The 20814-nt window shown below is 48.9% G+C and overlaps 1 protein-coding gene across 4 annotated transcripts in view; it reads left to right on the forward strand.

The window, feature by feature from the left end:
• Positions 1-20814, forward strand: part of TMEM94 (transmembrane protein 94) — a 968231-nt gene that overhangs the window by 296819 nt on the left and 650598 nt on the right. For 2 of the 4 annotated variants that reach the window (XM_078654522.1, XM_078654523.1), the window contains exon 8: positions 13458-13560. The exons of the other annotated variants lie outside the window; for them this stretch is intronic. In XM_078654522.1, the coding sequence (XP_078510648.1) occupies positions 13458-13560 (103 nt within the window). The remainder of the gene's footprint in view (positions 1-13457; positions 13561-20814) is intronic. 4 annotated transcript variants of the gene reach the window in all.

Below are 20814 nucleotides of genomic sequence, written 5' to 3' on the forward strand. Positions count from 1 at the left end.
AATGCCTACCCTTTTTTTTACACTTTAGGCAGGGCAGGAAAGATATTCTCCAAATTAAATCTTCATGTAACATTTTTTTTAGTTGTACAAATCTCAGGGAGTGCAACCGATCCATCGTAGGCTTACACTGGGCCTAGAGCCAGCCCATTGGTTACCATTGGTTGGCTTTAATTTTACTCTTATTTGCTTACTTCTTATTCATGCCTTCCTGTTCTTTTGTTTTTCCCTCTTCCCTGAGCATAGCCTCCTTACGATTCTTTTGGTTGGCTGACTTGTAAACTTCCACTGCTCACATTTAAGAAACTACTGTTTCTTTTTCCTTCAGCTCTATGGGAGAGTGCATGTGTTTGCTAGTTCCCTCCCACATGTGCTGCTTCGCCTCTCACTAACCCTCTCTCACTGTGTTTCTCCCCACACATCTCAACTTGTCTGCAAAAGCACAGCAACAGGGATATTTTATCTTGGGTACAGCTGGAAAGAAGACTTTAAAGGGAGTTTTTTGTTTTGTCTCCTGCATTCCTCTTTTTGTGTGAAAGCACAAGCTTTTACACTCAAATGTTTTTGTTCGAAATACGGTCTCCAGTTGGCAGATGTATGTTACCTGTCTAGGTAGGCACCCACACTCTACTCAGAGTAAGTGTCAGGATGCACTCCGCAGGGTCCAATCGTAGCAATAAGGGCTCCACCTCCTGACCTCCCCAACACCCTGACAGTTAGTACACAGGGTGTTCGAGCGATCGGGCGAGGGAAAATAAGAAAACAGGGAGGGACGGAAGGGGACAGCAGTGAAGGGATAGCTGAAAAAGAAAACACACCACTGTTAAACTTCACATATGAAATCCTACTCTCATTTCATTCTCGCTACAACTTCTCTCTAATCACCTGGTTCATGCTATCCAAAAGGTGCCCTCCTGCTGCGGTAGACATCTAAACACTCATAGCAATATGTGTTTCTGATTCCCCTGAAGACAGAAAAAACTCGTTATTCCTTAAACACATATGGGTGTGTGCAATGTTATGTGGCAACAGAAAGAAAGAATCACAACGCACCCCTGAGTATTGAGTTCATACAGTGTAGAAGATCATAAGCAAAATCCCCACCTTTTTAGATCCAAAAAACAAGTTCATCCAACAGGCAATAGTAAGGGTTCCTTCACCCACTTCGATAATGTCCAAGAAAAGAACAACAAACGGTAAGATGTAGCCTCCTACTACTATCTTCCGCTGTACAGATCCGAATAAGGAGTCAACAAAATAGAGAAAGAAACTAAAAAACCAGAACAGTCATCAAACACGGTAAAGTGTAGAGCTCCCTACCACTTTCCGCTTTGGCACTTAAGAAATGAATAAACAACTCCAGACTCCCCCAGCTATGTGGGACTTCGTAGCGGTAACGCGTGGCAGCGCCACAGCGCTCCGCTCTCACTCCAAACAATAGATAGAAACGAATACAAGTTAACCAGATCTCCAGCAACACAGCGTTTACTCACGCTTATGATGAAAGCAAGTTTCTTTGGCACCGAAACTCCGGAATCGCCCGCTCACCAGCCGGCTCTGCAGGACGATAGAAACCATAGACCCGGAAGCCAGAGTCTAGAGGAAAGGTGCTCAGCAGGCGCCTCGCTCGGAACCCCGAGCAGGCAACAGGGAAAACAAATCACGGGAACTTCCAGTACAAGAAAAAGGCAGAGAGCAGCCAAGAGTCCTTCCTCCAGCAGACCGGATACAAACAAAATCACGCACAAGGACACCTGATCCTGCCCCTGTTTATAGGACGCGGAGCCACACAATGCATTATGGGGGATGTAGTTTTACTGATCAGGTAGGCGCGCCGCTACGTGATCCTGACAGTAAGTGTAGTATATACCAAAGTTTAGCTGTGCTCACCCTCTGGTGGCTTAGCACAGAGCAGTCAGGCTAAACTAAAGAGGCAATGTGCAAAGTATTTATACACACAGCACAAACCACACTCCATACACACATTATCTGAGCAAAACAAGACTGATATGATAAAAATCCAACACACACATCAAGATATGAATTTTCAAAGACTAAATCAAAATTCAGTGCTCTAACTGGTGCTATCTGTTCGCACTTGACCAGAAAAAAATCCAAAAGTTCAGTCCTACTGCGATGGAGCACGGTCTGGGTACAGGAATCACGCAGACTCCCTTACAGTAACTTGAATGCATCGGAAATCAAAGATGATGTGTCACGCGGAGGAGGTGAGTCATCACGGATGCAGATGACGTCTGTTCCTTAGGGCAGTGGAGTGTCGTCAAAGCTTTGCTGATCTGGGGCAATGCCTTATGCTTTGGAAGAGATGCGTCTGTTGCTGTGCGAGGCCTTAGTTACTTAATGTGATGCAGTGTTGATAATGCATCTGTGAGAACACAGAGCATTGATTCTTCGGCGTCGGAATTGAACCCCCGGAGAAAAGGCTATGCGTTGATCGAGATTCACGCAATCGAAATGGTGCACTATGGACATTGATGGTGCGTTGTCGAGACTCACGCTGCGGTGGTTCTTCAGAGGCGCTACAGTAAAGTCAGGGCTGTGTTGAAGTCAAAATCATTGCATCACGCACTCGGTGAAAGGTTTCTACGGCTTCGGTGCAGGCAGCAGCGATGCGTCTGTTGTGCAAGGATGTGCCGGTTCCAAACTGAAGCTTTGGAGTCTATGCGTTGGTTTTTTGGTTGCAGCACCAAATCCACCTTCAAGGACCGAGCACTGGGTTTGGCACCACTTTGCAGATCAGGTCTCAGCAGAACAGCCCAGATGCTGGTAGCAAGATGCAAGTGAAGACTTTGATGTCCCTGAGACTTCCGCAACAGGAGGCAAGCTCAGTCAACCCCTTGGAGAACCTTAGAAAGCAGGATGTCAAGCAAAGTCCAGACCTCTCACTCACAGGCGAGAAGTAGCAGGCAGTGTCACGTGGCTAGGTTAGGCCCAGGAAAAAACACTGCCATTTTTCATGTAAATGTTTCTAAAGTTGACTTGTTTTTTCCACATGCTAACTTTTGACACACATTTGCGTACAGGACAGTGTAGGATTAGTTTCTCTGAATCTGTGTTGCTTACAATTCTACATCGTTAGTACACTATCACGACACCTTGAACATTTCGTACAAAGCCTAAACATACATTATGCAAATGTTTTTGGTTTTTATTAATCTATAAGGGGATGGTACTATTACAGAGACAATAAACAATGTCCGCTCGGCTGAAGCCTCGACACGGAAGCATGAATGCTGTTATAAATACATGCACATTTCCGTACTCTAATTAGAGAAGCACTCTGTGGTCATTGCGGGGTTATCGCTGTCTTCTGCGTTTCAGTACAGCTGATTCCTGTTTACTCTCCTCAAGGATGGATGTCCAACCTGTCATCAAGATGGTGACCTACATACCGTGCCTTCAGGTAATGGGGAAGCAGATTCTTGGCAGAACACCTGCCCTAGACAACTAGGTTAGGGAACGAATAGTTGGAGTACAAATACCCAGTACTTGGTGGCAGCATATATACAATGTTTTAGTACGATGGTGGAATCGTTCATTCTTTTTACTGTCCTTATACTGCTAATCACTTTTGTCTGCTTATGTCTATTAATCATTGCAGCCCATATATTTTGTACAGGAATCCCGACGTTTCAATGGATATTGAAAGAGTCCCTTTGTGTATTTCTTGTATCTCTCTCTGAGTGAGCATGAGTGACTAAGCGAAAAGGTAGATCTGTTATCATGATTCCTTGGGAGTTAGAGTTTGAGTTGAGGTTGCCCAAACCATTTGTTACCTTGCCAGGTTTCGGAGTACTTATGGTGGCACTCTGAGCTTCAGGACTATAGGCCAGCATATCCTGAGGGGGTGCACCAAATCAGTCTGGTACCATCCCGTTGTTTGTTGTCCAGCAAATGAACGGTTCTCCTGAAAAGTGGAAACCGTGCAACACTAGCAGGCCAACACAGCAAAGAAAGCAGAAAAGTGGTACTCCCTCCTGGCAGCACAACAGCCTTTCTTCCTTACAGAATGTCCTCACTCCAGAAGTGTTCTCAATATATAATGTCAGAGGTTCAGTATTAAAATCCATTTTAGTCTTTGAAGTAGAGAGGCTTCAAAGAAAAGTATTTTAGTGCACAAAACCCCACCCTTCCGTGCCCTGGCTCCAGACACACTACAGGGGAGTATGCAGTTCTTTGTGTGGGGAAAGGCACAGCCCTGTTCCGGTATAAGTTTCAACTCCTCTCACCACTCTGACTCAGGAAGACCCATTAGCCTGGTGATGGGCCATCAGGATATGCAGGTAACACCTGGGCTCCCTTTGTGTGTGAGTGTCTAGAGTAAATTCACAAAGCCCAACTTTCATCCAACTCAGACGTGTATTCTAGGGATAGGCAGAGGTCCCAGAATGGTCAAGGTAAGAAAATGCCAGCTTTCTGAATGTACAAGGAACAATTGATGGAAGTAATGCTGAACAATACAAACTTTCCCGTTCATAAACTTTATTCGACAATTAAGTCATAAAAGCAGTACATAAAATACACATTTTACAATATAAAATTCATTAAAATTTATACAATAAATATTTAAAACATGATTAAACTTCACGAGACTATAGTCGAATGTCTTATATCCTTAAAACTCATCAATATATACAGTCCAGGGTAATATTACTCAAAGCTCAATTAAAAGAATACATCCCCTCTTTTCCACACTAATTTGAGTGGATGAATATAAAATCCTCTATTTTACTGCCATAACTGTTTTAACCGAATTACCCAAGCCCATTTTAGAAACTTAGCCACAGCTATAGCAATTGGGAGACTGGGGTCAGTACATAAGATTCTTAATGCCTCTTCATGTCTGCGGGTGCCTATTAATTTACAAATATGTTTCACCCACATTGATCTAGGAGCAGCATATAAAGGACAAAAGAACAGAAGATGACTTATAGATTCTTGTTCGTCCCTGCACCTAGCCCGCTGTGAATGACCATATTGGAAGGGTGCCTACTCTAAGTTGGAAATAGAGTTTTCGGTCATACTGCTTCTCATCCCAATATAATTCCAGCTTCGGTTGTGCCTTAAATTCAAGAAAACGACCTGTTAGATGAGAAGAAAAACCCTTTATACATGCTTTTGAATTAACCATCTCCCAATACTTAGCCTTCAAGATTTTTTTAGAAGGGAATATCGCATTTACGGGATCATTCCACAATTCTCCCATTCCCAGGCTGACTAGCAAGGACCTAAGGACCTAATGACCTTCAGCCAGTGTATTTTATGGAAGTAACCTTTAGCAATTATTTCCTTTAGGCCCCATGCGTAATGCTGTAGTTCCTCTGTGGTCCATATCCTACGCCAATACAATAGCGGCCGTAGGGAAGCAAGATCTTGGACAGCTTTTTTTTCCCAGGTCCCACATTAATGGCGTCAAGGGGGTACTTTGCAGAACGCTGGTCGCTTTTCTCAAAAACTCATTTTCCGCTAGCCTCCGATTTCTTAAATTTTCAAACCCCCAAAGTTCAGCCCCGTAAAGGGCCGAACTTAACACCTTCATCCCGTATGTCTCCAATAATGGGCTAATAGGTTTCGATACTGAGGCATTAAACCTTTTCAGAAGAAGACCTGCCTGCTGGTGATGTTTTAATACTGCAAGGTCTAATTGGCTAGTCCAGCCTATGTCTCTCTGGAGGGTGACCCCCAGATATGTAAAGGCGTCAACCCGCTCAAGCAGGGATTTATTCATGTATATGCTCCCTCTGAAAGGTTTAACAGGCCTGGTCGGTTTATGTTCAGTAAGGACCATAAACTTTGTTTTCGCTGTATTTATTTCTAAGCCCCGGCCCAAGCAAAAATCTTCAAAATGCCGCAGGGCACGTTGGAGCCCACTTGGCGTTTTTTTAAATTATCAAGGTGTCGTCTGCGAACATGAGGATAGGAACTCGCTTACCAACCATCACCGGGGCATCGGTCAGGACCAGGGAGAGGAAGTCAGCCACCCCGTTCACGAAGAGCGAGAACAAGGTAGGCGCCATGACGCACTCCCCGCTCAACAGGGAAGGTTTCCGTAACCTCGCCCTGTCGTCCCCACCGAACCCGAGCGAACGTATCCTCATGTAAGCGAAAGATCAAACTCAACAACTCAGGGGCCATCCCTAGCTCATCCAGGACTCGCCACAACTTATTACGTGGGACCAGGTCAAAAGCCGCCCTTAAATCAACAAATACGGCATATAAAGTCCCTTTCTCCAATACCACAGAACGCCAATAAAGAATAATGAACCGAAAGACCTGATCGAAAGCCAGCCTGGAGGTAACTCAAGATGTTTTCTTCATCCATCCAGGTCTGGATTTTTCCCAATACCAGACGGCCCATAAGTTTTTTGGATGGAGTCGATCAGGCTGATAGGCCTATAATTGCCTGCTAACGACTTGTCCCCTTTTTTGTAAACAGGCACTATTTTAGCACCTTTCCAAGATTGGGGGATTTCCATCCTGCGAGCTATGGCATTTGCAAGATATGTAATATACAACGCCATCTGTTTTTATCATTTAAAAATAGATCAGCAGGGACGCAATCCATACCTGGGGCGCGTCCCTCAGTTACTAAATCTAACGCTCTGTCTGCTTCACTTACAGTGAAGGTGGCCTCCTTATAAAAAGTATGGACATAAATCCCCTCACTATCGCCAACTTCACTTTTGGCGTACTGTGGCTTAAAATAATCAATCCATGCATTTTGAGCAACATTATTCTGTGGGCTCTCATGGCGCCCACCCCTGTCCCATTTAAAAATATCCCAAAAGGATTTTGGGTTTTTAGACTCACATGCCACCTTAAGGTCCTGCCACCTACTCTCTTCCCATGCTTTGTTTAGCAATAAACTGTTTATGCCTATAATTAGCTCGGGCCGCCTTTACTTTGCTAGGATCCTTAGTTTTTAATGCTTGGCCCAGCTCCCCCCTAGCTTGTCTACAGGTACCATTATACCAACTCTCAGCTTTACGAGTTCGAGCTCTATTGCCTAGGCTAGGTTTACAAAAGTGTGTTTTAAGTTTTATGAAGAAATTATCATGGGCTTTCATAAAAGGTTTATACAATGACCCGTGCGTTATATCTGCCTCCATAGTTGCCAGCACACCATCCAGATCTATCTCAATGTCAGTCATAGTATTTGGATGCTCTGCAACTTGGCACCACTTAAGGTGGCGCTCATCATTTGTTAAAACTAATTCAGGGGGTATAAATCCCCGGGTCACTTCGTCCACTTTATCTAGGCCCAGTCTGAACAGCGCAGTCAGGGGATTGTGGTCACTCTCGATGCGGGGTATTACCTCCATATCAACAAGAGTGTGCCACAGCTTAAGGGGAACAAGTAGATAATCTACATTACTTGCCCTGACGCCATTATCATAAGTTTTCTTACCCATCCTGTCCGACAATGTTCGGCCATTAGCAGCCCTCAACTGATTCCCCATGCAGAGACCCTTCAACTGTATCGCGGCCTCTGTCCATTTACTTATAGGTTTCATATCCAGTTGGGGGACTCCCCACCTACAATCCTCATCCTCTGTTAGATTCAGATCATCGAGTCCAACTGGCTCGAAAGTGGTATTAAAGTCTCCTGCGATTAATGGGAATACATTAGCTGGGATGGTCTCAATCAACACTTCCAAAGCTATTACAACGTCAGATTTCCTACCACCTGGTAAGCCCCTGGCATAAACATTAAAAATATCAATTTTTGAATTGGATGGAAAGCTAAGTCTCACGGCGAGAATGTCACAATTTGACACCGGGAGAAGTTGGGTATTACACTTAAGGCTCTGCCTAACCCAAATAACTAATCCGCCCATAGGGCGACCCATTTGCCTTTTGACTGCAGGGACATAAAAGTTCAAATAGCCCACTGTAAACACCGGTTCAACCGCCCAGGCCTCCTGAAAGCGGGAAATGTCAAATTTATCAATAAATTCCATCCAATGTGGTGAATCAAGTTTGGGACCCACACCCGCCACATTCCAGGAAATGAAAGATGTCTGACATACTAGCCCCTCAGATCTATCAACAAATAGACCCTTCACAGGAGATAAAAGAGGGGGTTGGTTTGCAAGATTCTGCTTTTCCAACGATGACTTTATTCTAGCCACCTCTGCAATGTCTACAAGTGCTATATTTTGCCTATGACCAGCATTCCCTTCTTGCCTACTTCCCTGGCCAGTCGCTTGCCCTACCCTCCTTTCTACGTCCTCCCCGTTTCCTGAGGCTATGCTATTCTGGATGGAACTTTGAGACACATACCGTCAGTCACAATCCCCCAGCCCCGACAAAGCATTGAATCTATTAAACAACCTTATGTTCCCCAAGGGGCATGGATTCAGCGCCTCTCCCAATGGAAAGGTATACAAACTTTCACCCAGTCACAAGGATCTGGGTTTAATCCATCGTTCTTTTGCTCACCACGCCACCCCAGTTTGAACCCAGCCATATGCAAATCGGTCTTGAACCTGTTCCTCATGGGAACAGTCCTGCCTGAACTGCCAACCCAGTTCCTCCCTGGACCAGAAACAAGCATCCTGGGACTGGTTTCGGGACATCACCCCATATCAGCCAGGATAGCTTGAATTTAGTGGCGCAGTGAGCACGGGACCCATGTCTGGGAATACCACTCAGGGCGACAAAAGCAAAAGGAACAATTTGTTTGACATTGTTCAACATTCTGTCCATCAATTGTTCTTTTTGCAGCTTTCTCAAAGTGGCATTTTCAGACCTGCAATTTAAAAACCAACTTCATTAAATGATGTGTTTTTAATTTGTGAGTGCAGAGAAACCAAACATCAAGTTTCGTTTCTTCTCCCAATTGAAAGTTACTCTTATAAAGTGTTACAAGAAGCTACAATGCCAGCCTATGAATTTAGCAGTTTTTCAGTACCAGAACATGTAAAACTTCAAAGCACATGTCCTACTTTTTAAGTACACTGCCCATGGGTTTACCTCGGGCCTACCTTAGGGGTGCCTTACACATAGTGAAAGGAAAGGTTTGGGCCTGGCAAGTAAGTGAACTTGCCAGGTCGACATGGCAGTTTAAAGCTGTGCACACAGGCTCTGCAGTGGCAGGCCTGAGACAGATTTGAAGGGCTACTCATGTGGTTTCACAATCAGTGCTGTAGGCCCACTAGTAGCAGTTTATATACAGGCCCTGGGCACATGTAGTAAACTGTACTAGGGCTTTATCAGTAAATCAAATACGCCAATCATGGAGAAACAAAATCCATTACATTTTAGACAAAGAGCACATGCACTGGTACAGTGACCAGGGGTCTAACACCAGCAAAAACTAAGTTCAGCATCAGTCAGGAGGTCGGAAGCAAAAAGACAGGGGAAACCACACCAAAAGATGCCAGGTCTAACAGTTTTCATGGTACTGGGGCAAGGACTATCTGCTGCAGTCACTCAGCTAATGTCCCAGACGCCAATAAATCTACTTCCTGGTGTATAGGAACAAACAACTGAATTCTGTGGAAAGTAAATTAGTAATCGAGAAGCGTTTCCCTTTACATTCTGACACTTCCTTGTTCTTTGTAGTATTCTGTTTTGAATTTGATCAGTCAAATGTGTTCAAGATGACATAAGATATGCGTTTACTTTTCCTCCAGCATTTTGAAATGCTTTTTCCTTTTATTTTTTAGAGCAATGCTTTATGGGCAAATATGGCCAAAGCCAACAGCTCAGCACTCACATTATAAAGGCAAGACCTATGGGCTATTGGTAGAACACAGGGAAAGTGCTTGGCTCCAAAGCGTTACACAGTTTTGGGAGGGTTTCAGTTCATTTTTGATCTGTCATCTTCCTCAAAGGGATGTTTTTTCTACGTTTGGGTTTCTCAAGTCTGTTTAGCAAAAAAATGTAAAAAATAATAATCAATGCTTCACTTATTGCTCATGGCATTGAATACTGGCTTTAGTATGGAAGGTTCTTCACTCTCGACAATTGACACTAGAGCTACCTGTCATGTCTAGTTAGTCCTTTTCCATGCGGTATCCAGCCATGGTCACAGAGAACAAGGTTGCTGCCAAGTTTGCTCTTAGTACTGTAGGGGACCATCCGTCCCATGGCAAGTGTACTTCAACCGACTGTTTTCAGTTTGTATTCCCAGCTTAATGCCAATGTAAAAATTAAAAACTGACATGCCACTACAGCTAGGTACCAAGTGTCCTCAGTCATCTCTTACTGTATTTTTCAGCTGAGAAGACTTTGTTATATTGTCCCCTATTCTACTTGGAAGGCAGATGTGCATTACTGCAACAGCCGATTATGCAGATATTAAGACTGATTTCCTTAATCACCTACAATCCTTTCAAAATCAAGCAGCAGCTATGATCACGGTCATTTCCTGTTTTAGCCACTTGAAACCCACTATGGGTTGGCTACCAGTATGCCTGTCTTTTACTTTAAAAGTACTTTGTTGGGACGTGGCTGACCAGCAGACAACATGTCTGCTTAGTTCTAAAGCTCTTGCTTTAGAACTGAGCAGGACTAAACCCGTTTATAATAGCTATACTGAGGAGACATCAGAACCTGGTGTACACCCCCTCTGATGTGGCACTATGTGTAGTACATCAGACCCGAAAACAACTGTTAGCTGGACCTGAAGGGCTATTGATGTGGCAGGCGCTAAGTGCGGTGGGCTGCCATTTGTATGTGAAGCCTGCTTGACAACACAACTACAACACACTACTCCATAAATTAGTGATCATTGGCTCTGGGATCATCAGAGGATGACGGCGAGGGTCTAGCATTGGTTAGACACCGCGAAGAACAGAAGGTCAACAGCTAACTTGGTCCTACCAGCGAATGACTTCTCTTTTATCTGAGGATCACACAGTTGTGGCGGCAGTCCTTGACGTGTAGTGGAAGTGTGCAGGAGTGGGGGCAGAGAATGCCAGAGCGTGGATCTTTTGCTGCACATGGACAGTTTGGTGGTGACGAGCCTGCCAAGTCTGCTACATCTGATCGAAACACCCTCACACGTGTTTGGGGGACATGCTTGAGAGCAGCCAGAATGCAGAGCTACTGATGTTAAAGGACATTTAGGTGGTGCCCGGCTTGCCGCTCTACGGCACTGGGCTGAGGGTCCCCATAGCATGAACATGGGGGTGCAGTAATGTTATGGCTCTAATGAAGCAGTTCTGCTGAAGAGGTCCGTAGCAGCGTCGGAGAGGCTTGATTACATGCCTATTTGGGACTGCACTGAATAGTTCGCTCCAAAGCGGAATACAGGGCAAGCGATTCCTGCTGCAATACTTTCTTGTGCAGATTCATTATTAGAGGTTACACTCAAGCTTTTGATCTGCATTGAGTTGGCCTGAGTGTTTGAACTATAAGCCATAACTCATTACCTGGCAACACGCATGGTTAAAAGTAAAAATAGACATTCTAAGTTATTGTTTAAAGGCAGAAGCACAAAAACGACTGATGCTGCAGACTTGGCAGCATAGTATATCTCAAAGTGACATTCCCCAACATCTATGGATGACATGAAAACAGTTGTACTTGACATGAAGATTAGCCTCAAATAGACTCCAAAATAAACTTTTTGTCTCTAGTATCAGACCATTTTATAGGACGCATGGGCAGACCTGCTCATAGGATTAATGGGGCCGAGCAGCACATATGAGACTCAAAAGATGGGGCAAATACAACGAAAGAAGTCATAGTTCGGCTTGAGAAAATTGGTGCATTTGGTAGATGCAAAAAAGGATGATCTAGAAGAGCGGTCAAGGCGCAACACCTTATGCATAGTTGGGAGTATTGGCATCTATGGCTTTTCACAAAGTGTAACTTTTTGTAGAAACTCTGCCAGCAAATACTTTTGTAACAGAACACTTCTCCCTATGTTTTATTGTGGAAAGAGTACACTGGTCTCTTGCGTCCAAACTGCCACCTGAGCCCTATCACATGGATGGAGGCACAGTATTGAAATTGGCACGAAAATGATTCCAAATTGAGTATCAGGGAATTAAGGTATTTTTGTTTCCGGCTTTATGCTAGCAATCCGAGAGGCCTGACTATCCTCTACCGCCGCAAAAAAGGCCATGCTTGAATTGTGCATAATGTATGATGTGCTGTATAATGCCAATTTAAGGCCAACAATAGAAATCATGCCTACTATTTTGTTAACGTGGAAGACACTGTGTAATTTTGTAAAAGCACCACTATACACCAGAAAGGTTCTGCTGCTGGGTTCTCACCACATAATTCATAAACTCCCATGAATCTGTGAGGTGAACATTTCACCTGAAAACCATCTCAGTGGCTAAGCTCATTTGTAATCTACAGTGAACACATTGAGCCAAGAACCATTTTCCTACTTCTATGCAAAGCCAAGGAAACGTTACTGCAGAACAACTTCTGTTATATGGTTAGGCAAGATACACCTTCAGGTTATCACCCTTTCTCGCACACTGATATGTTGACACAGAGCATTTCAAGGTTAGAAAACCTATTTTCCTTAGACAGGTGTAGATGAGGGTGCCCTCTAGCCTCATAGGCAGAGTTTTCCAAGTTTAGATTGGATATGTCTGAACCATTTGTCTCAGACCTGTTCAGCTGAATGCATCCCTGAGATTTGAACTCTTGCGGAGAGGTGTGGCGCCGCGGCCAGGGCGACTGACGCTGGAATCTGGGGACCACGGTTCGATCCCCGGCTCCGGCGGCAGGTTAGCCCAGCACCATGTGACTCTGGGCAATAGCTCGCTTAATCTTCCCGACGGCCCCCCAGCGCCTGGAGACCCTTACGGGTGATTGTGCGCTTTACAAATGTGGACTTTACTTTGCTCTGAAGGACTATAGAGATAGCCTTTAAAATGTGAACACTTGCTCTAAAATAATTAGATGCATGCCTCCTCAGCCCTCCACTCTAATTTGTTGGCATTATTACATTGATTTTTCCCGTAGGTATGCCTCGATGAGGTGAATGGTCCCATGTTCTAACCTCTAGGTCTATCAGTTTGATAGCATACTGAGTTCTGAACATGTTAGCACACAGGGATAGATGGATTCCCCCTCAGATTTCAATTCTCACTTCCAGGAAGGGTAAGTTAACTGCATTGTTGAGATGTGAACTCTTGGTCTTAGTGCTAGGTGAATATACTACAGAGGTCTGTGTGCTCATTCTCAGATTCTGGTGGGCACCCATTGCAATATGGGTGTCTGTTCACAAGCAGACTTAGATAGATAGATAGTCCTATGATGTCTGAGCTCTCAATAAGAACTAAGGTGAGGTAAGTGTCCTACTAAGCTCTGAAGTCACGTTATCAGACAGAGGTAGGCTGATGCAGCTTCTAAGTCTGAATGCTTTGTTGAAGAAAAGGCTAGGTGGCTATTCCTTGAGTTATGAACTCTCAATGTCACACATGACTATGGTGACCTGAAATCTTCTCTGACTCTTCTTGCAGGTGTTGGTTGGATCTGGCACGCTCCCGTCCAGTGACTGCTCTTGATAATGAGAGATTCACAGTTCAGACAGTAATGCTAAAGTTTGCAGTCCCTGTTGTTTTGGTAAGTGCTAACATGTCATTCCTGTCCCATATCTCTTGGTGATGGATATGGGTTTCTCCAAAGAGGCTGCAAGAATGGATAATAGCACCTAAAATATAAATGCAGCATTATCGTTTCCATCAGGAACAAATAGGACTCTGTGTTTACGCTAGGCAGAAGACAGCAATGCAAAATAACACAAGATTACAGAAGGGTGTTAGGCCAACATTTGTAGCACTAAGCAAAGCATTGCTAAGATGCCATCCACTCATACAGCGTACCCATAGCCCACATAACCTGAATCCACAAAGGAAAAGGATGCTTTATAAATTGCGACAATTACTTATCCACTTTTTGCTGTAATGAACCCTTGTCCGCTATCTTTTCAGCTCTACCTGAGCTATCCCAGCTGCTTTTATGCATGCTTGTACCCATCTGCTGTGTAAGTCTTTTGTGAATTTGTATCCTTGATCAAACTCTGTGTTAAGGTTAGATAGGTGTTTTGAGTATGTTATACTCCATTCCCCCCCTAGAGTAGTCTATAAGGTGTTACTAAGAGTTGAGCAGAATATAATTTCTGTGACTCTGCTCCACTGGAAGATAGAGGTGGTGATTGTTGTTCCTCTTCCTCCCTCCCCACTGATGATAATACAAAGAGAAACCCAGCAAGAATGCACACTACTACCAATTATTAGGTCGAGCCTAGTGGTAGTGCGCATGTGCTGCTCACTCTGCGAGACTGCTATACTAGAGTATGGGAGAGAAGCAGCTCCCACTCTCCTCCCATATTTTTCATTGGCTTTTGTCATTATCTTTCGTAAATGTTGTCTTCGGATTCATTAATAGGCTTATCTGATAGAGACTACTTGCCGCTGATTCCTTCACGTAGAATTATCCCCAGGCATGAGACTGGATCCAGAAACCTTTTTGCCACAGCATCTCTGCGTGCCGGGGCGACATCACTCGACTCCGTCCAGGCGTCGTCCGCGTACGTGACGTCAGCAAGGTCAGATAAGACCCGCCCCGGTTCGCCTACGTCAGTTTTTTCCTTTTCCGTGTGCAACGTGGATCCGATCCTTGCTATTGGCCTGTTTAGGACCCCTTTTTATTATATTTCTTTTTGGTGGAACAGTGTGCGAATGCCTTCGGGCTTCAAAACTTGCACGTTTTGTGGGCGTCTTATGTCGGCAACGGACCCTCACCTTAATTGTATGTGGTGTTTTGGGGAGGATCACTGCACCACAGATTGTGCGGCGTGCTAACAGTTGAAGCCGAAGTAGCGGCGGGAGCCCCGGATGAAACTTCTCTTGGCGCGTCTCTCCAGGTCGACGTCTTCCCCTCTGGCTGCTTCGGGGGACGGCTTCAGATACGGCCGTAGTTGTCATCTTCGCCCTTCTCCGATGTCACGTGAGCGTCGCTCCCCGGTGGGTAAGTGTTGCAGTTTGTCCCTGGGGGCTGGTATCCGGACTACCGGGGGCGTGGACTCTCCGTGGGTGATGCGGCCCCGTGTGTTGTCCTATCCACCGTTTCCCGGTATTGGGGCGTCGAGAGTCCAAATGGAGACATACCCCGTTGCTTTGCAGGCCTCGCTGGTGTCTCCTCCTCCTCCTTCCCCTCCTGGGGCGTCCGCGGATCCCTCGCCCTGGGCAGGGCCCTCCGCATCGCCGCTGGCGCCGACTGGTTCGGATCCAGTCCTGGAGGATGTGGTGCTGTTGGGGTGCGGCTCCTCTGGGGCACCTCCTTCAGGCCAAGGCGTCTCTGCCTCGCCTCAAACTCCAGCGCACCATCTATTGGAGGTCCTCCACAAGGGCTCTAGTGGGAGGGAAATCTTACTTTCCTTTGAAGGTTCGCTCCTTTCTTCCTTGACGGGGGCTTGGAGGCGTCCTGCCTCAGGGGACCCGGTGCCTCAACATCTTCTGCACCGGCACCTCCCGGCGCCGCATGACCCGGCATGTCTTTCCCATCACCCCTCAGCCGCCAGCCCCCTTTTGCGTACTGCTTTTCCCTCCCTGCCGCCACTGTTCACTCCGCCATCCCGAGAGGCCCTCTGGCTGGACTCTTGGGGGAGCAACATGTTCGCCTCGACCAGCTCTGCCCTGCGGCCCTTAACACCTTGTGTGTGCTGGCTAGGGCCGCCTCCTGTTTGTGGGACTCTGCTGAGTCTCTGGGATCTGCAGCGTCCCAGGAGTCTGGTCAGGTAGACTTATGGCATCATGCATTGGATGGCCGGGAGCTTGCAGCGTTTATTCTCCGCTTCCCTCTGGACATCTGAGGTGTTGGGCTGGGCCATGGCTTCCTCAGTCGCTCTCCATTGCCATGCTTGGCTTCGGGCGGAGTATCCCCTGAGAATATTCGGGAGCGACTCATTGACCTTGCGTTTGATGGCAGCCAGTTGTTCCATGCCCCGGCCGACTCCGCCATCCAAAAGCTCTTGGCAGGGCTCCGTCCTCTTCCTCCTCCGCCTTATCCTCCTCCTCCTCCGTCCCCTCCTCAGTGACTTCTGAGTTGGGTTGATTCTGGGCCTTCTTAGGCCGGTTGTTCTGGCTGTGGAGTGTGTTTTCCGGCCGTTTACTTCCTTCCTCAGGACTTTGGCATTGTTGACTGCTGGACGGCCCTTGTGTTGATTGTGTGTGTGCAGGAGTTGTTGCGCAGACTTGGCCCTGAGATTAGGCCTTTTGCTTTGCTTTGGCTGCTTGTCAAGCCTTCAGCAGGGGTGTTTTTTTCCCCGTGGCTCTTTTGTTTTTTCCCCTTCTGTGAAAGTTCTTCTAAAGAGGGTTCCCATATCTTGGGACTTAACCTACCCTATATGGGGTAGTGGTAGCTCTCATATAGCTTGCGCTCTGCTAGAGGGTTCTGGTCGCCTTCGGGTGCCTGCTCTCCATGGTGTTTAGGTAGGTTGCCTTTGTTTCCTGAGGTCGTGTGCGCGGTCACTCGTAGTGGTGTGCCCAGGCATCTCCTCCTCTCCCTGCTCCTGTCCTGAGGTCCGGGATGATCCTGTGTTCTCCCCTGCCAGGCGTTCCCTACTCGGCCTTCCCGGGGCCTCGGGCTGTTCTTCTTGCTTCTGGCGGCTTGACTGCCGGCGCTGTTCTGGCTGGCAGGCTGCTCTCCATCTGCAGTGGGTTCGCCTTCTTTTCCCTCGTTTCCTTGGGCCCTCTCGGCTTCTTCTTCTTCCGCTTTTCCTGTCTTGACATTAGACCGTTGCTATGTTACCTTGTGGGGGAGTGGGGTGCTTCGGCCTCTCCGTCCTTGCCCTTGGTTCCTCTGCTGTGGTGAGCTGTGACCTTTGCCCCTGCCTGCAGGGCCGGTCGCTCCACGCACCGCGCAGCTCCCTCCGTGACTGCTGGGACCCTTGACCCCCACGCTGCTGCCTCGCACAGCTGTGTGCCTGCATTGCCGTGCTGCCTGCCCTCTGCCGGTTTGTGCCCCGATTTTGTATTCTTCTGTGCCTGTGCCCCTGTTATTGCATATTGTTGTGCCCCTCTGTGCCTGTGCCCCTGATACTGTATTTTGTTGTGCCACTGTGCCCTGTATTTTCGTTGCCCCAGTGTCCTTCTCCACTGCTTTCTCCCCCTCCCCGCCGCTGCTCCCCTGCGGCCCGTCCCCTTTTTTCCGAGTAACCCGCCCATTGGCCACCCCGCTCCCGCCTCCCAGCTGCTCCTCCCTCCCACTTTGCCATTTATGGAGGTCGCCGCGCGGGAGCGCCGATTGTGCGCCGAAGGCAAGCCCGTCTGCGCCGGTCCGCGCCTGGCCCGCGCCCAGCACCAGGACCCCTGGCCCCCGACGTTGCCAGCCCACCCGTCGGACCTACGACGCAGCCACCCTCAACGCACTCAACACCGGCCGGACCCCCGGCTGCCACCGAGCCACCCAGGACGCACCCACGGACCCTTCACCTGCCAATCCTGCAAGTTCTCCTGCATCCGGACCTGCACCGCATCCGCCAAGCCAAGCACCATCAGCAACCACCTGAAGTGCATCCTGCTCAACACCCGCTCCGTCCACAGACACGCCGTGGAACTCTGGAACCTCCTAGACACCACATCACCAGACGTCGCCTTCCTCACGGAAACCTGGATGAACGCCTCCTCAGCGCCCGACATTGCCATCGCCATCCCGGACGGATACAAGATCACCCGGAAGGACCGCGTCAACCAGACAGGAGGAGGCATCGCCATCATTCACAAGAACACCATCCGCATCACTACCAGCTCCGACGACACCCTTACAGCCGCCGAACACCTGCACTTCCAGATACACACCGACCCCAAGACCACCCTCAGAGGCACTCTCATCTACAGATCCCCAGGACCACGCGCACAATTCAGCGAAGACATCACCGATTTCATCAGCCCGCACGCCCTCCCCTCCGCGGACTACATCCTCCTCGGGGACCTCAACTTCCACCTGGAGAACAGCAACGACCACAACACCACCACCCTGCTGGATGACCTCGCCAACCTCGGACTCAAGCAACGGGTGACCACCCCCACCCACTACACCGCCCACACGCTCGACCCCATCTTCTCCTCCAGCAAGGACATCTCCTTCAGCCACGCCACTGGACTCCACTGGACGGACCACAGCTGCGTCCACTTCAGCTTCCGAAGGACAACGATCCACCACCGCCCACAACAGGTCCCCCGCAGATGTTGGAACAAGATCACAGCCGACCAGCTCGCCACATCCCTGAGCCAGAACCCTCCCGCCAGCTCAACGAACCCCAACCAAGCCGCCAACAACCTCACGAAGTGGATCAGCAACAGCGTGGACAACCTCGCCCCACTGAAGACCCCCCCCGCCAGACCCAGAACCAAAAAAGCATCATGGTTTACCGACGAACTCAAGAGCTCCAAGAAGAACTGCCGAGCCCTCGAGAAAGCCTGGCGCAGGGTCCCAACTACAGACAACATGACCACCCTCAAGCTCGCCACGCGAAAACACCACCAGCTGATCCACACCACCAAGAAAACCGCATTCAAGGAACGCCTTGACAACAACGCCCACCACAGCAAGGAACTCTTAACCATCGTCAAAGAGCTCTCGAACCCTAGCGCCGGAGACAACGACATCACCCCATCGCAAGAACTCTGCAACTCGCTCGCCTTGTTCTTCCACAACAAGATCGCTGACATACACAACAGTTTCAGCACACAGCCGACGCACCCTACGACCGCACCAACGCTCCCCACCACCACCACCCGCGCCTGGTCCCCGGTCAACACCGAAGACACCATCCGCACGATGAACTCCATCCACTCCGGATCTCCAACCGACCCCTGCCCTCACCACGTCTTCAACAAGGCCAACTCCGTCTTCGCACCACACCTGCGGGACATCATCAATGCCTCTTTCGACACCGCCACCTTCCCAGAGAGCTGGAAGCACGCCGAACTCAGCGCCCTACTGAAGAAACCTTCAGCGGACCCCACCGAACTCAAAAACTACCGACCCATCTCGCTCCTTCCTTTTCCTGCCAAAGTCATTGAGAAGACCATCAACAGACAGCTCGCCGCCTTCCTCAAGACGAATGGATCCCTCGACCCCTCACAGTCTGGCTTCCGGGCCAACCACTGCACCGAGACCGCCCTCATCGCAGCCACCAACGACATCAGAGCCCTGCTCGACAACGGAGAAACAGCGTCCCTCATCCTCCTGGACCTCTCCGTGGCGTTCGACACGGTCTGCCACCGCACCCTAGTACAACGCCTCAGCAACATCGGGATCCAAGAGAAGGCACTGGAGTGGATCATCTCCTTCCTCGCCGGAAGAACCCAGAGAGTCCGCCTCCCCCCGTTCAGATCCGAGGCCACCGAAGTCATCTGCGGCGTACCCCAGGGATCATCACTCAGCCCCACGCTGTTCAACATCTACATGAGCCCCCTTGCGACCATCGCACGCCAACACAACCTCAACATCATCTCCTACGCCGACGACACCCAGCTGATCCTCTCCCTCACCAACGACCCCGCCACCGCCAGGACCAACCTACACGAAGGGATGAAAGACTTAGCCGAGTGGATGAAGAACAGCCGCCTGAAACTGAACTCGGATAAGACGGAAGTCCTCATCCTGGGATCCTCGCCCTCCGCCTGGGACGACTCCTGGTGGCCCCCCTGCCCTGGGCAGCGCACCCAAACCGACAGACCACTCACGCAACCTGGGCTTCATCCTGGACTCCTCCCTCTCCATGACCAGACAAGTCAACGCCGTCTCCTCATCATGCTTCAACATCCTCCGCATGCCACGTAAGATCTTCCGGTGGATCCCCACCGAAACCAGGAAGACGGTCACCCAGGCCCTCGTCACCAGCCGTCTGGACTATGGCAACTCCCTCTATGCCGGTACCACAGCCAAACTTCAGAAGAGACTCCAACGCATCCAGAACGCCTCGGCACGCCTCATCCTGGACATTCCCCGACACAGCCACATCTCCGAACACCTGAGAAACCTGCACAGGCTCCCCGTCAGCAAGAGAATCACGTCCGACTCCTCACCCACGCACACAAAGCTCTCCACAACCAAGGCCCAAGATACCTCAACGACCGCCTGACCTTCTACACTCCCACCCGCCAGCTACGATCGACCAGCCACGCCCTCGCCGCCGTCCCCCGCATCCGAAGAGTCACAACGGGAGGAAGATCCTTCTCCTACCTGGCTGCCAAGACGTGGAACTCCCTCCCCATCCACCTCCGCCTGACCCAAGACCACCTCTCCTTCAGGAAGCAACTCAAGACCTGGCTGTTCGAGCGGTAGCGGACCCCCTTCCCCCAGCGCCTTGAGACCCTATGGGTGAGTAGCGCGCTATACAAATGCTTTGATTGATTGATTGATTGATTGATACGAGCCTCTTCAGCCTTCTTTCCCTCCTACATCCCCTTTGGGTCGGTGGGGTTCTGCTTGTGGGGGTTCGCTTCGCCTGGCAGGGACGCGGTTCTACCTGGTCCACAGATCTGGTCCCCTGTGGGGCCTCTGTTCTGGGTCCTTTCGCAGACCCTCCTTCCCAGGGGGTATTACTAGGGTATCTATTCTACGTGAAGGAATCTGCAGCTAGTAGTCTCTTTCAGATGTACGAGTTACGTATCTTCGGTAACGATGTATCTGGTACAGACGATTCTAGCCACAGATTCCTTCACGGTCCGCCCTCCCTCCCCTATTCAGCGAGGACCCTTGGGTTGGTATTCGGTACTCGCCTCCCGGTGGGTGGCTGTGTCTCCTGTGAGTGCCTTCCTTGTTCCGGACGGGTGGCTCCGTCTGGGGGCGGTTCATTCCTCCTTT

This window comes from Lissotriton helveticus, chromosome 7 (assembly GCF_964261635.1).
Source record: "Lissotriton helveticus chromosome 7, aLisHel1.1, whole genome shotgun sequence".
Taxonomy (NCBI): domain Eukaryota; kingdom Metazoa; phylum Chordata; class Amphibia; order Caudata; family Salamandridae; genus Lissotriton; species Lissotriton helveticus.